The sequence below is a fragment of the Watersipora subatra genome, chromosome 7 (assembly GCF_963576615.1).
Source record: "Watersipora subatra chromosome 7, tzWatSuba1.1, whole genome shotgun sequence".
NCBI classification, from domain to species: domain Eukaryota; kingdom Metazoa; phylum Bryozoa; class Gymnolaemata; order Cheilostomatida; family Watersiporidae; genus Watersipora; species Watersipora subatra.
In genome coordinates this window covers 31,843,068-31,859,068 of record NC_088714.1, presented here as the reverse complement: position 1 = coordinate 31,859,068, position 16,001 = coordinate 31,843,068, and the positions used below count along the sequence as shown (strand labels likewise).

General features: G+C 36.0%; 1 protein-coding gene across 1 annotated transcript; it reads right to left on the bottom strand.

Annotated features, from left to right (window-relative positions):
- Nucleotides 1-2,633: 2,633 nt before the first annotated feature.
- Nucleotides 2,634-11,504, bottom strand: LOC137399998 (uncharacterized). The gene is made up of 8 exons (XM_068086288.1): nt 11,423-11,504; nt 10,860-11,009; nt 10,328-10,430; nt 9,539-9,638; nt 7,220-7,465; nt 6,947-7,102; nt 5,886-6,135; nt 2,634-3,293 (listed from the first exon to the last, which is right to left on the bottom strand). Exons 2-5 carry the CDS (start codon nt 10,948-10,950, stop codon nt 7,262-7,264), a joined length of 498 nt encoding a protein of 165 aa, XP_067942389.1. The 5' UTR covers nt 10,951-11,009; nt 11,423-11,504; the 3' UTR covers nt 2,634-3,293; nt 5,886-6,135; nt 6,947-7,102; nt 7,220-7,261.
- Between the last annotated feature and the right edge of the window lie 4,497 nt (nt 11,505-16,001).

Sequence of the window (16,001 nt, the reverse complement as noted above, 5' to 3'; positions counted from 1 at the left end):
ACAGTAATATTAATTGTTAGACAAGGGATACTAGTTATATAATAAATTGCTACCAAGTAGGCGCTAAAAATGTTTGTATTTCTAACTGCCCGCATGATTAAACAAAACAAAATAATTAGCTGTTTTCAGTCTATCACCTTGATTCTGTATTTCCATAAAACGGCGTCAGTTCCATAAAATAATCACAATTCAGGTATACATATTTACATGTAGAATACGCTTATTTTACATATTTCATATGTACTAAAATGTGTATTTTAATACACCTCAGTATATTAAAAATTGTTTTTTGTTCCTATTGTGCACTGCTTTTTGGTTTACTTGTTTTTATTGCTCTGACAGGACAAGTCTCTATTGAACTTTTTTTAACTAAGAGTTATCTGTCCTTGTCACAATGATATACCACTATTTTATACCATTATTGAAGAATTTTTAAGCGTTTTGAAAGTCAACTGTGATGTAAACTGAACAGGTTTTAATATATGGTTTTATGCATTTATACTTTGAAAACGCAGAAAAAATACAAGAGCATTTTATTAAGGGTTTTCTCTAACATAATATGTTCGTTCATGTTATGTTTTAACATAATGCATTAATTTTCAAGGGTCAGGCTCCACACATGAGCAAAAAACTTCGTATGTGTAGCCAGTGTTGTCACTTGAATTTTATTCATTTTCAAGGAGTTCTAGTTGTTTGTGTCCAAGATTGGCTGTTGAACCTTGTCTAACGTGCAAAAAATTAAATGCACTCACACCAAACGCATGCGTAAAGTGGTCATCTACAGCAACAATGTCTATCCTAAGCAACCTACCATCTGTTGCTAACCCAGTAATGTTTAACTGAAAAACACCAACACTATGCTCACGCTAGTGTTAACGCAACCTAACATTACTGTGGAGAGCTGAAATGCAGAAGATCATAAGGTCATTTAGCCAAGCATACATTACCTGTATTTATCACCGTGCGCAAGACAGAGTCAGCAACTAGCCAATCATATTTCTGATACAAATTACCAAATCATTATTTAGTCCAGGCTTCACAAACAGTTTGTTTTAGGGATCTAGAATGTTCCATGGTTCTGCAAGGTTACACGCATGAGAAACCTCAAGCGGTGTCAATATAAGATGCGTCAATGTTTTTTACAAGACATAGTTGCAGGTCAGAAAGCTGTGCCTATTGAAAACAGACTTTAAAGCTATTTAGAGGGTTACTGCATTGGTTTTTTTGAGAAAAAGATTTTTTTGTAAAAGCAGATAACTCTTAAATTGCACTCATCACCTGAAAGCTGTGACTTCTGCTATTTAACAGAACACAATGAAGTTCACCAGTGAGCAGAGTCTGCACTTCTATTGACCTTTCTGTGAGCATCTCAAATGATAGATGCGATCCAGTCCGGCCCGCAGATCGTCGCAGATGGATTGGAAGGGTTTTGTTGCAGGAATCGATTTGAGCTTGTCAGACAAGCAAATACAGATAAAATTAAAAACAACAAGCAGACAGCCTCCAACAGAGGGAATTGAGATGGTCAGGCAACAGGCAAGCAGCTCTAGTATATGGAATGAGCGGGTCAAACAGATAGGCCTTTGCTGATAGAATTGAGCCAGCCAAACAGGCAGTTCCCTGCAGGTGGAATTAATATGACCCTACAAGTAGTTCCATGTAGACTATTTGACCAGACAAGTAGACAGCCAGACAAATCGGCTCTTGATAGAATTAAGCCAACCACCTTGTAAAAGCAGACAATTCTAAAACTGTTCTTGTTACCTAGAGCTGCAAAACATATCAGCCAGTTTACAAAACATGTGTACTCAACTTCGCTTGTGACCAAGGACTACGCTTCTATTAGCTTTCCTGAAAACATCTCAAATGATAGATTCAATCCAGATATACTAGCAGATTAATAGGATCACAGGTGTTCTACCTTCTTATTTCTCTTCGGCAAAATAAAACTTGATTTGACTAAGGAAAAGGTATGCAATAGTTACAGGATGATGTCCTGCAACAAGAAAGTCACTGGCTGTACTATGATTTCAAGTTAGTTTGCTGACCTTGTGGTAATAAAGTAAATGATTTTATATGCACCTGATGATAAAATATTTGAGAATGCTAAGAAATAAATTGTTGAATGTTTGTGAGATTACGCATCTTCTATACACAGGTAGCATCTCATACTGCTATTGCGAACAAAGTCATTAAAAAGCATTGCTTTACAACAAGATACTGGCTATATTACATGTACAATAATATGATAATGATGAGATAAAACCTGTTTTAGACCAAGTGGAAGAGTTATATGAAAACATTTCAAGTATGCAACAGGATTAGAAGTAAGTTTGTTCAATGAAACAGTTGGCATTTTCTGATGAGTTTCTTTATAAAATGCATGAACTAAAATCACCCTTGTACTGGCATTTCACTGACAATATAACTACCAAACTAGTACTATTAACAATACATACCATGAACATTAGTTTTAGATAAACCAAATATAGTCACTGCGAGGCAACACCTTAAAAGTATTTGAGATAGAGTTGTGGAGCACTGATGATTCCTATTGCACTATGCATAGTAACATACGTAAATATTACCATGTTATAGGGTAAAGGTGGCTAAATCAAACTGATGAACCAGTGTCTTCTGAACGAGCTATATTTCATGAACATAAGTTCCGTTACTTTGCACGACATTCCATAGAGAAGAAGTTTGCATCAGCATTTTGTCGTCTCTTTCGAGGATTAGACAAAAACACATCATAGGTTCCTTCTATAATGAATATCCTAGCATTCATTACCAGAAAAGCGTTCAAATCAGTAAAATATACATCTAAAAGCTAATGGTGAGTGACCAATAATCTTAATTACAAAATATAGCTGCGTCTCGTAATTCAGTAAGAAAATAGATAACTTGAAAGTTTGAGTGCATGACATTCAGTTGACAAGAAGTTTACATCAGTATTTTTTCGTCTCTTCTGAGGTTTAGACAAAAATACATCATGGGCTACTTGAACAATGTACATCCTTGCATTCATTATTAGGAAGAGGTTTGAGCCAATATAAAATATATGTAAAAATTATTCCTAATTAACCTTTAATATCAAGTAAAAAATATAGTTTATCTTGCAAATCAGTAGGAAAATAGATAACTTAAAAGTTCAATTGCATGACATTCAATGGAAAAGAAGTTTACATCAGTATTTTGTCGTCTCTTCTGAGATTTAAACAAAAACACATCATGGGCTCCTTATACGATGAATATACTTCAGTTACTTCTAGGTATTGTCTGTTGTCTATTGTCTGTAAAAAATATCAAGTAGGTTCTTTATTGTGAAGAGTTGACTCGCTGTTATTAACAGGGTGTATTAATACAAAGGAGACTCACAAAAATTGGTGAAAAGGTGAGAAAACTAGAACAGGAGAAGTGAAAGAACGAATTTAAACAAGGGACTGACAAACCTTCAGATACACTGACCGTGCAGCAATTACAGACAAACAAGACTGATAGCTAATACTACAACAGATACTGCTACAGACAACCAACTAGTCAGGTTGGCACCTTTACGACACATTTCCTTGTACTACGGGTAACAGAGTTTGAGGCATGATTGTTCAACTAAAACATTACGGCGATCTGGGAATCCCCTTGAGTGGGACTTGGCAAGGTGAGAGAGAAAAATGTAGAGATGTCTGGAAAGATTAAGATCAGCGAACTCAAAATACAGAGCCACGAGGTAGAAAGCTGGAAGAGGTTTAAGACAGTGTTTGAAATAGAAGAATTGACAGTTGATTTTGGAGTTAAGGTGAAAGGACTGATGGAAATAAGAGCAAAGATGAGGACAAAGAAAGAGGCGAAACTGGTGTGCAACATAGGAGAAACGAGTTTGACAATCTTGGAGGCATTTACAATGGGGATGGGTGAACTGAGGTATGAGAGAGTAGTAGATAGATTTGAGGCCTACTCTACTGAAGAGGTGAACAGGACTTTGCTGCAGCACAAAGCAGCGGTCAGAAGAGAAATTCAGCACATTCATTCAAAGAGTAGCCCCATTGGTGACATCGTGGAGACTGGAAATTTTGGAAGATGATTTGATCACACACATCCTCATCAATGGAATCAAGAATTGAAGAACCCGATTTTTCAAAGAGAGACAATCAATTTAACCAGATTCTGTGAAAAACGCACGCAATGCAAGACAGCTTAGCAAACCTGCAGGGGAGAGAGAGTGAGGATCTAAGCGTGGTTGAGAAAACAACCTAAAGAAGAAGCCAGATTTCTCGAAACTGTGGCAAACTAGGGCACTTCTACAAGCATTGCCCGTGAATATCGTGCTACATGGAAATGAAAATGAGTTGAGACCGTGCAAATGGTAAAGCAAGACAATAGGAAAACAACATCTCATGGTACGGCTGTACAAACAAAGGACCTCTTTCACAAAATTGTCTAAAAAAGTCAAATACCATGAGGGAAGGAAAAATTGGATGGAGCAGCCATAGAGAACAGATCAGCGGAGCAGTGAGGACTGGCAAAGTAAGAGGAGACAGCTATAGTGAAAAATGAAAAAGAGGGAGCGTCATTGCTGATTATATGGCGGATGTTATGTTAGAAACTAGTGATGACTCCTTATGGGTACATGGATTGAGAAACATCAACAAGAGTAATAGCTTCAATGCGTTGTTTGGGGTGAATGGACAAGCGACTTAGTTTAGAATCGACTCGGGAACTGACGTTACCAACCTCAATGCAGCCACAATGAGGCGAATTGGCATGCAACCCGAGACACAAGACCAGCAATGCCTGGCAGACACAGCAGAGAGGGAGATGGAACAATCGAAGTAGTGAGGGTGAAAATAAGAGAGAGAGGTTAAAGGTAAGTGCCAGAGGCAGCGAGACAAAATGATCAGGAAGAGTGGGAAAGAGAGAAAAATGTTCAATACAAAAAAATGGAGAAAAGTGGATGTGAAAATTTGATCAACTGTTACTAAAGGAGAGGATGACAAAGTTGGAAACTCACAAAAATTAAGGCGAAAAAGATAAAACAAGAATAGAGAAAGGAAAAGGTGGAAAGAGAAAAAGGTGGAAGGAAAAAAGAGGTATGAGATTGAACAACAAGGGACTGATAAATGCTAGAATACGCAGACGGATGATACTAATAGCCAATGTTACTGCAACAGATATCACATTCATTAGCTAGTCACATTCGTACCTTCACAACACATTACATTGATGAACAGAAATTCCAAATGCAGTTGGCAACTAGAAAGTGTATGATAGAGCAATTGTACCTCCAAACTACAAAAACTGAATGAGCCATCAATCAAAGTTTATTACATTACAAAAAACATGGTATGCCTTTCATGAATTGAGACAGACAGTACCAGCTGACAGAAAAAACCAAAGTGTTGCAGGTTATGAAGTTGATCTCTTGAAGTGAATAGCAATAGTCCAATAAAACTATATACAAACGCTTTCTTTGGATGATTTTGAAAAACGCAATAGTTTCAACAAGTTAGTAAGCATGATGTGAAACACTGCACATCTTTTTACAAATAAAATCAATAATTTTCATGCTCATACCATACAAATGAGGGCCAATTAAATTCTTACCATACAAATGAAAACCTTTCTCAGTTTCCAACTAAGAAATGATCATTTTCGTACCTTACAGATATGAACCAATCATACAACTTCACAACCCTTTAGACAATTTTAAATGTTGACACTCAATGTGTGTACATATCTAGCAGTTTAAATTTAACACGATATGGCAAAAACAGCATGAGTTTTTTACATAGCCTTAATTTTAACAAAAGTACTTCCCACCAGCCAAAAGCATCAGCTAATTATAAGCCAAAAATAGCAGTTGAACCAAAAAACCAGAACCAACCTACCTTGGAAAAAGCTCCAACCAACACCACTTTATTCCGGATTGAGAACCTTAGCTAAGGTGCTGACGCTAGGCCGATCAGTTGCATTTAGCACTGTTCGGTCCACAAGTAGCAGGTGACCAGTCTCGCTGACAATGAAATCTCCACCTTGCATTAAGCGATCTTCTTTGATGTTCTCATAGGGCTTCAACAAGGCACGCCCTGATGCTAGTGTTTCGGCGTAGTAGATTTTCATCATGTTCATCTTCCCCGACTGCAACGATTACGATTTCATTTTACTACTAACACAACAGTTCTTAATAGAATTAAGTTCAATGAACAACGGGAGTCTGATTTCAAAGACTACATACAGCCTTTTATAAGGAGCCCTCAAAAATGCTTGCTGCTTCCTGCCATTCAGAACACAAGTTTCACTTAAACTCCACGTGTGGTGTAGATAACACCAGGTGGAGTTATGGTTCAAACCTATAGAGTTGGGGGGTCCAAAAGGTTTGTGCCGAGCTAAATTTGCAATTAATTACGCCTGAAAAAATTTGCCTATATATAAAAGTTCGCATATTATATTCTTCAAAACATAAAAGGAAATGCAGTAATACTATATCCGACCAAAATGCTTCCGATGTATGTGCCAATTTTCTTCAGCGTGTTATTTGTCAATGCACCTATTTGTACACTAAAAAACTGAAAACCAGGTATTTGCTCGCTGGACAACAAGAGAAACCCATTTAAACTTGTTTTGGCATTGACTGGTTTTTTCTCGGCAGCAATGCTCTCTCAATATGCACTCCTTTGCCCTCTACCGTAAACTAAGTTCTTCGCAGCAGACCTTTAGATTTTACTGAGTACTGGATGAAGATGTTACCCATACCATACCATACCATACCATACCAAAGCCATACCTTGACAAAGGCTTAAAGCCTGAGAACTCTGATGTTTGCAGTCTACAAAGGCTGGATTAGCCTAAACCTCATAAAATCTGATCAAGTAATAAAAGATGATTGAGTTTTTGTAAATATTTTCAGCTGGCAATCTAAAAATAAGGTGACAAGTATCAACCAACTCACCTTGAACAGCATGTGCCCCAGTCCAAAATAATTGTAGAGACGTTTCTCTGGGTCTACGAGAATCCTGAAATTACAGGAAGTGTCCTTCTTCCAGAGCTTCAAACCTTCACTAGGGCTAAATGAGACGATCACAATCTCTGCTGACCCCAACTCATCCTTCAAAACGATAATTCAGAGATCCTCAGTAAGTGTTTCATTAGCATGCACTCCAATGATGAGACATGTTGACCATAAAATCAAAAAATATATTTAAAAAACAGACAAAATAAGTACTTTGTGGAGTTGTACATCAGCGATGTGATCTCGTCATGGAGCTCAAACGAGGTGGCGGAGAAGGATGAGCAAAACCTTCTTATCGCCTCCTCCTAGACTCTGTACAGACACTTGCTCGCCAGTGTCAAGGTCAGTAAGAGGAGAATCAAAGGTAAATAAGTCTCCTACTTGTACCACTTCAGACTGAGGGTTGCTGTTTTCGAGAAGCCTTTCCTCAATTTTTGAGAAAAATTCCTGCCACCCATCCTACAGTAGATCAGCCCAAGATTTTATTAGTACCATTTCTTTAATTAAAAAAACGAGTTGTAACAGGTACTAGTTTAGTGGCAAAGAAATAGTTTTGTTTGAACTATGTTGGTGTTGCTGTTTTATTATCACACTGCTGCAAGGATGCAATTTTCACTAATTGAAAAGAAATGATGCAATAATTACAATGTATCATTTTAAAGACACCTGTATTCAAGTGTCTATAATGTACAAGTACCAAGTAAAATATAACTTTTACTACTTTTGTGTACTATTATCTCCCTATAGGTTTAGTTAGTGCCCGCTGTATTGCTTAAAGGTTGACTTGCAATAAAATTCACATTACAGTTATTTGGTATCAAAAGATTCACCATGTCTTACTCTGTTGTGTTGTAGGTGCCAAATATGTGGAAATGTATGGTGCCTTACAGTGCCTCGCGTTGCGTGTTCACAACTCGAGTTGCCGAGTTGTACAACTCAGCCTGGGTTTTTGATGAACGCGAGTTGTGTTACGCAAAACTAACACGGGTTTGTAAAAAAAGCATAATGAGTAATTGGGGTGTCTCATTTACAGAACATTTACAGAAATTTAATAATAATAATTTAAATATATATACATATTTAAATTATATATATTGGCGAAATTTGCACATATTTATTTCTATAAATATAAAGAGACAAAAACAATTGTAGAATGTAAATAGCAAACTAAAAAACAATCTATGTGGGAGCCGGACCACTTCTTTTTCAAATGAAAAAAGAGTGATCTCTCTAGAACCTGACAATAAACTGAATGAACACCGAAAATGAACATAGAAATTATTTCAACGGCGTTTAATGATGCACCAAAAAAGTACTTCGCGTTCCATGTTCTCAAGCCGAGTTGTTGAACTCGAGTTGCTGTTGAAAGAACTCGGCTTGGGTTTTTGATCAGCTAGAGTTGTGCAACTCGAGTTGTACAACTCGAGTTATATTTACACAACTCGATTTGTGCTCGAGTTGCACAACTCGAGTTGTGTAAATATAACTCGAGTTGCAAACTCGGCACACTATAATTCGCCATTAGCTCTAGTTTTACAGTACATACATACATACATAGTTTAATTTCTATTAGCTAACTGGTGCCTATTGATGTACCATTGTTAATATAACCAGATCTACGGTTATGCTACCGTAATACCAATATATTGCACCTTACTTTTACAAAGTCGCGTTGTGTGTTCACAACTCGAGTTGTACAACTCAAGTTGTACAACTCAAGTTGTGAACACGCAACGCGAGGCACTGCAAGGCACCATAGGAAATGTGATTACAAGCTCTTAAAAGCTCAAAAACGAAAAGCCGCGGTTATTGTCTTGTCACGTGATGTTCTCACGTGAATTGAAAGGCCAATAAAAAGCTCAATATAAAACTTATCGTAGCACTAGTTTATGACAAACACTTCGGGTTTTACCGAAGACCCCGTATCAAATATAGATGCTCGCTACTTTACAGTTTTGTTTCGGTTTGGTCTAATCGGCAAGTCATAATCTGATCATGTGATCCAATACTGCGCAAATAATTTCTGCAGCACTTTTTCATTATCACAAGTGACCTACAGGCTTGTCATGATTATCAGACAATGATATGTATTCCTTCAAGCTGAGGCTAAAAAATTAAACAAATTTTTGCGGTAAGTTATAGGATATCACTGCTAAAAGTGACAGCATTACGATGACAATAAAATAGACGTGTAAGAACAATAGACATGGTTTTATTGAATGCGTGAAGTATATTTGTGAAAATATTTTGACGAATAAGGTTGCATGAAAGTGTAAACAGAAACCATCTTTCACAACTGCGTCACATTTGAGCCGTTTTGGAAAGAGAATCCAAACTACGGTGGTCTCGTGTGGCTGCAATTTTCCGTTCGTTTTTGAGCTTTTAAGAGCTTGTAATCACCTTTTTACATATTTTGCACCTACAACACAACAGAGTAAGATATGGTGAATCTTTTTATATCAAATAACTGTAATGTGAATTTTGTTGCAAGTCAACCTTTAAGAATTGTAATCGGAGTCAATACAAACTTACTTCAACTTCATCCAAGGCCGTCACACAATCTTGAATCTCTGCATTTGCAAAGTTCTGTCGACAGAAATCCTCGAGTTGTGCATATTTAGTAATTCCAAGCCTACAAAGTACAGGCGCTCAAATTTATTCGATTAGATCTGGTCAAACAAGAGAACTTTGCACCTTTTAACAAAGAACTAACATTTTGTCGTCAGATAAAAATAAATAAATCTTGAATATGCCTCCTTTAAGCCTGTTTTTTGCTCAGTATGAGTCATACATGAAGTATTTTATCAGTGGTTTATTATGCACTTCTGAGAAGTATGAGTTGAAAAATTGGGTAGTATTCATATATTACCATAAAAACTACTTTCACCCTTTTGTGTCTGCACGTGTACATTTATTTATTTAAACAATTTATTTATTTGAAATATACAATTATTCCATTTAAAATAGCTAGAAACAAGCCACAAGTTACAGCCTCTTCAACCTTTTTATAAATGTTGAAACAGTAGCATAACATAATTTGACACGATAACAATGATTACAGGTAAAACATCAGACCCAAATTCTCTACAATCTCGTAAGAAAAATCTAGTACTGAAAGTTTATATAGAGAGTAGCCAACCACAGTTATCCTGAAATAGTGTTTAGATTAGACACAAAAGTGTAATTAATGTAGAAAATCATGAAACATCCAATATTAGCTACTGACAGCAATGATATACAGCCCCCCCCCCCACATGGGGGGCTGTATATCATTGCTGTCAATTAGTGAGCGCAACAAATGATAGAATACAAAAAGTTTACCTTTTATATTCGGCAGCATATGCATGAGCAATCTGAAAAAAACTGCCTGCAACATTTGACCAAGAGCCACTCATCTGAAATTCTACAGCATTCTTAACTGAACCTGAAAATATGAAATCAAACTTAAAATAACAGGTAGGCGCTAGATGAGCTTGAAAAATAGACTGAACCTGTAATATAAAGTACACCTTAGAACATACAAGTGAGTACTAGACTGAACCTGTAATATAAAGTACACCTTAGAACATACAAGTGAGTAATAGACTGAACCTGTAATATAAAGTACACCTTAGAACATACAAGTGAGTACTAGACTGAACCTGTAATATAAAGTACACCTTAGAACATACAAGTGAGTACTAGACTGAACCTGTAATATAAAGTACACCTTAGAACATACAAGTGAGTAATAGACTGAACCTGTAATATAAAGTTTTAGAACATACAAGTGAGTACTAGCTGAATGAATTATAACTTTAAACACAGAAATAGCCAAGTCAGAGTTACTGTTGAGAAAGATGAAATCTTATACCTTGAGAAAGATGTGCTCTACACTGATCAATAGCTTTCTGAGATGTGTCTAATAGAGTTGTTAGGCTCTTACACACTTCCTTCACATCCATCTTAGTTGGCAATATTGGATAGAGCCTTTCAATATTATCTTAAAGTGCTCTCAGTATTTCTAAAAAATCATACTGACAAAATAATGTTTTTCAAAAAGGCACCCATAAATAACTATGTAATAAGTCACATGCCAAACTGAGTTGCCAACTGTCAGGTTAATTATGCGCGTATGAATGGTTAGTTAATGAAGCTCACAAAGGGTATCGCAAAAATGTTGCTGCACCATCAGGGCTTTAGAAAAAAACTTTTGGAGCTAAGATGAATCTTGATATTTAAATGTTACCTTTAATATTATTAAAGTGCAACGCAAAACTATATTAAATTTGTTTCATGTGAAATAGATGTATACATGTATAAATAAAAGGTACTCAATTTTACTTTTAGATATTTTTATATCGATAGTGAAGCAAAAACATGGTTATAGCTATAGAAATTATTTTTATCTAAAGCTTGATCTAAGTTGGAACATACAACTAGACAAAACGTCCAAAGCTGTGTGCCCTCGCTCTACGTAAAAAATACTAGCGCAGACGCTTCTAAAAGGTGAAAATCCGGAACGCCTCCTAGTCTAAGAGTTACTACAAGTTCCATAAGTAAATCGTTGAATCAGGCTGTTCGTATTTTACTTGCGTAGTGTGCTGCATTTGCAAGCTTTGTTGTGAACTTTGCCCTTGCAGTTATCTGTAAAGGTAGAGCGCAGCCAATAGCATCGAGCGCTACTTGCATGTACCATCGCACGTGGTACTGCACCCGGCCGAGTGTGGCTCGCTGAGTTAGTCACGGACTTTTATATAAGACATTGGTAGGCCTATCCATACCTGCCAACTCTCACTCATTGGGCGTGAGACTCACGCAATCACCCCCAAAGAAAAAAATGAAAATGCGTGAGATTTTTGCCCCAACTTCCACAATTTTATATATACTATCATTGATACATCAATTGCCCCAAAACCAAATCTCACGCATTGCCCCACTCCTGGGTTGGCAGGCCTGTTGGTATCGATATTGCCAACATTAGGCCACATTAGAACAAATTATTTCAAATTGACAGAGTTAAATGTTTTAATTTTTGTGAATTATAAAATTATGGTTGTGCTTCTAGCTAAATCTTACTCCAAAAATTAAAAGTGGGAGAGATTTCTGTATTTTATACTTTTAGGTTTTTAAGGAGTTGTTTTTCCTCGAAAGAAGACAGTTGTCCGTAAAATGTTTGTGCCAACGATATACAGCCCCCCATGTGATGGGGGCTGTATATCATTGCTTGCATTTAGGAAAATTATCACATTGCAACAAAACAGATTAATCTTATTTTATATGTACCATTTTAAAATCTTAATGCTTTCAATGTACATGCTTTCTCACCACATACAGTTACATTTTAATAGCCATCTCTTAATTGAAATTAAAAACACTTCAGTATAAAGCTCCCTCTGCATTTGCACACATCAAATTTACTTCTAAATTTTTATTATCAAAAAGAGGAGCCTCAGTTTAAAGGTAGTGGCATCTTCAAAATTAGTATCGGTTCACATCGGTATGTTGAACACAATTAAGCTTTTATGCTGGTTGGGCTAGATCAGGAAAGCATGTAGAAATGTTGTAACTGACAATCAATAAGAAAAAAGTCCACTAGCATGTTTCATAAATCTATTAAAATATTTAAGGCCTTTCAACACTATGTTTCATTTTGATTTATCAAAAGTTATCTCATTTATATTACAATGATAACATGTATGAGCAAAAATACATATTAGAATGAATACATTAGTTTGTACTGATAATTCTTTGCATTTCGTAGCACCTTTTACAGCTTCATAATCATATATATCTAGATATAAATACACTGAATTTCCTCACAATGTCTAATATAGCATACGCACCTTATTTCATCAATCTTTCTAATTGTCATGAAATGAAATTTCAACAAAATCATCTCTTTGGTCGCATATAGAAGACTGCTAGTAACGCGCATGAATTCATATTCTCTAGCGCAGTTCTCAAATTCTTGGACCAGCTTATTGTAATCTATTGTGGTATACAACAATCTCAGTACTTCCATGCCCTGAGAGCATTTTGTACATCATCAAAATAGGAAAACTTTAGTTCCTTACAGCGCCAGCTTTGAGTATCGAGAATAGTAGTGAATGACTATTATATATCCGTGCCCAAAATATTGAATATCAGTTGCCAGCATAGATATAGTAAACCTATATAGTAATATAAGGTTTATTATATCTATGGTTGCCAGTATCCACAATGGTCTATCTGGTGTTGCAATAAGCCTCAGGTGTTTTTGCTTCGTGGGCTTCAGTTTAATCTTTCATGACATTGACTAACCATGAACTCAATAAGTCTAGGCATTGTAAGCAATGCAGTATGAGAGTCAATCCGCACCTCGGCCCTGGAGTTCATAAGAATGACCAGTCTAGTCGCGAGCATCGAGAATTTTCTGTTCATTATCAACAGCGATTTACAACCATGGGATGGCTTCATCATAGCTTCCTCAAAAGATAAGTCAAATACATGTATATGGAATGAATTGCTATGAACTGAATTACTTCAGACAAGAGTTCATCTTCTCTGTTTTTTATTCAACATTTCTGAGCTATTTAGGACTACCACATCCTAAACCTTATCTATCTTTTTTATCTTTGCCTCATCAGTCTTCCAGATGTCTAAAATGACACATACGCGACTAAATTACTGTAACCAAAAGTGGAATGCATGAATTCATGGAAGTAGCTCATCTATAAGCATGCTTCCAAATGGTGTCACAGAGGGCTTGTGATTTGTCATGACTATTACTAATTTCTTTTGAAGATTATACTAAAACAAGTTTTCCATTGCTCAACTAAGAGCTGAACATTAAAGTTTGACAACAGCATGCCATTGTCTGGTTTCCGGCCGCAACCTGCTTCTAGCATCAATCAAGTGAAGACTCTCATCTGGTAGAATTTGGTTGATGGTTGCTCTATGACCTTTTTGCTAGCTCCAGCAGTGACTATTGTTTATTGGTTCAGCCCATAGACTGAGAGTCTCTACATGGTTCACCCCATATAGAGCTAAGGTATGTTTAGTTATATTTTAGATGTCTATTGTAAAATTCAACACACTCAGCATGTTCTGTAGTCCATGAAGTACTTTTTTCAGCGATGCTTGAGGTAGTCATCTTGTACTTGATAGCTTTTCCATAACTTGTCCTAGTGACTTGCCAAACCAAAACGCTATGGCTATATAAGTTTTCATTAAAGGAAGGTTTACAGCTAGTTGCAGTCTATTAATTTTCCCTGCTAGCCCGATACATGGCTATAATTAATATTGTAGTTGCCATCGAAAGTCGACTACATAGCTATAACGGCTATAACAGTTGTCATCGACGTGACACTTTGAGACAATTGACTTGACTCTTGACACTCATCAATCATCTTAGTTGATGATTGATGAGGTAATGAAACGAAAAGTGCTCCCATGGTACTATATCAACATGTGTGTTATAGAGCACATGTTAGTAAAGTACACCAATGAACTATAATCTCATGAACTTGAGCTATATTCCATATTCAATTGAAATATAGCTCAATTCAATACATGTATTTCATATTCAATAGACCAAGTGGAAGAGTTATATGAAAACATTTCAAGTATGAAGCAGGATGAGAAGTAAGTTTGTTCAATGAAAGTTGGCATTTTCTGATGAGTTTCTTTATAAAATGCATAAACTAAAATCACCCTTGTACTGGCATGTCACTCACAATATAACTACCAAACTAGTACTGTTAACAAAATATACCATGAACATCAGTTTTAGATAAACCAAATATAGTCACTGCGAGGCAACGCCTTAAAAGTATTTGAGATAGAGTTGTGGAGCACTGATGATTCCTATTGCACTATGCATAGTAACATACGTAAATGTTACCATGTTAAAATGTTAACATATTATATAGGGTAAAGGTGGCTAAATCAAACTGATGAACCAGTTTCTTCTGAACGAGCTATATTTCATGAACATAAATTCCGTTACTTTGCACGACATTCAATTGAGAAGAAGTTTGCATCAGCATTTGGTCGTCTCTTTCGAGGATTAGACAAAAACACATCATAGGTTCCTTCTATAATGAATATCCTTGCATTCATTACCAGAAAAGTGTTCAAATCAATAAGATAAACATCTAAAAGCTACCAGTGAGTGACCAATAATCATAAATACAAAATATAGCTGCATCTCGTAATTCAGTAGGAAAATAGATAACTTAGAAGTTAAATTGCATGACATTCAGTTGAAAAGAAGTTCACATCAGTATTTTGTCATCTCTTTTGAGGTTTAGACAAAAACACATCATAGGCTCCCTCATACAATGAATATTCTTGCATTCATCATCAGCCAAGAGTTCAACAAGCATAAATATGTCTAAAAGTTACAACTGAGTGATCAGTGGTCCTAAATAAAAAATAAAGTTATATCTCGTAATTTAGTAGCAAAATATATCAACTTGGGAGTTCAATTGTGTGACAGTTAATTGAAAAGAAGTTTACATCAGTATTTTGTCGCCTCTTTCGAGGATTAGACAAAACACATCATAGGCTCCCTATACAATGAATATCCTTGAGTCACCTCCAGTTACTGCCTGTTATAGTAAGTTATCAAACCATTTCTGAGAGAAGAGAATTTCCATAAGCAGTCTCTGACCAGTATTGGTACGATAGATCAACTGCACCCCCAAACTACAACGATTGAATATGCCATCAACCAATGTTTATTAGTCATAAACAATATGAGAATAATTTGTTAAAGTAACAACCATTATGTCGACAATATAAACTGTATGCTAAAATTTTTGAAAGAATAATTTAAATAACAAGTCATTGCGCATGGTGTGAAGCGCCAATAATGTTATCATCCTACCAATGAGAACCAATCATGACACTGTTTCACGTAAACAAATCATGTTCTTAGCTTACAAATAAGAACCAATTACATTTCTGCCTTTCAAATGAGAATGAATCATGTTTCAGTCTTACAAGAACCAATCATATCTATGTCTTACAA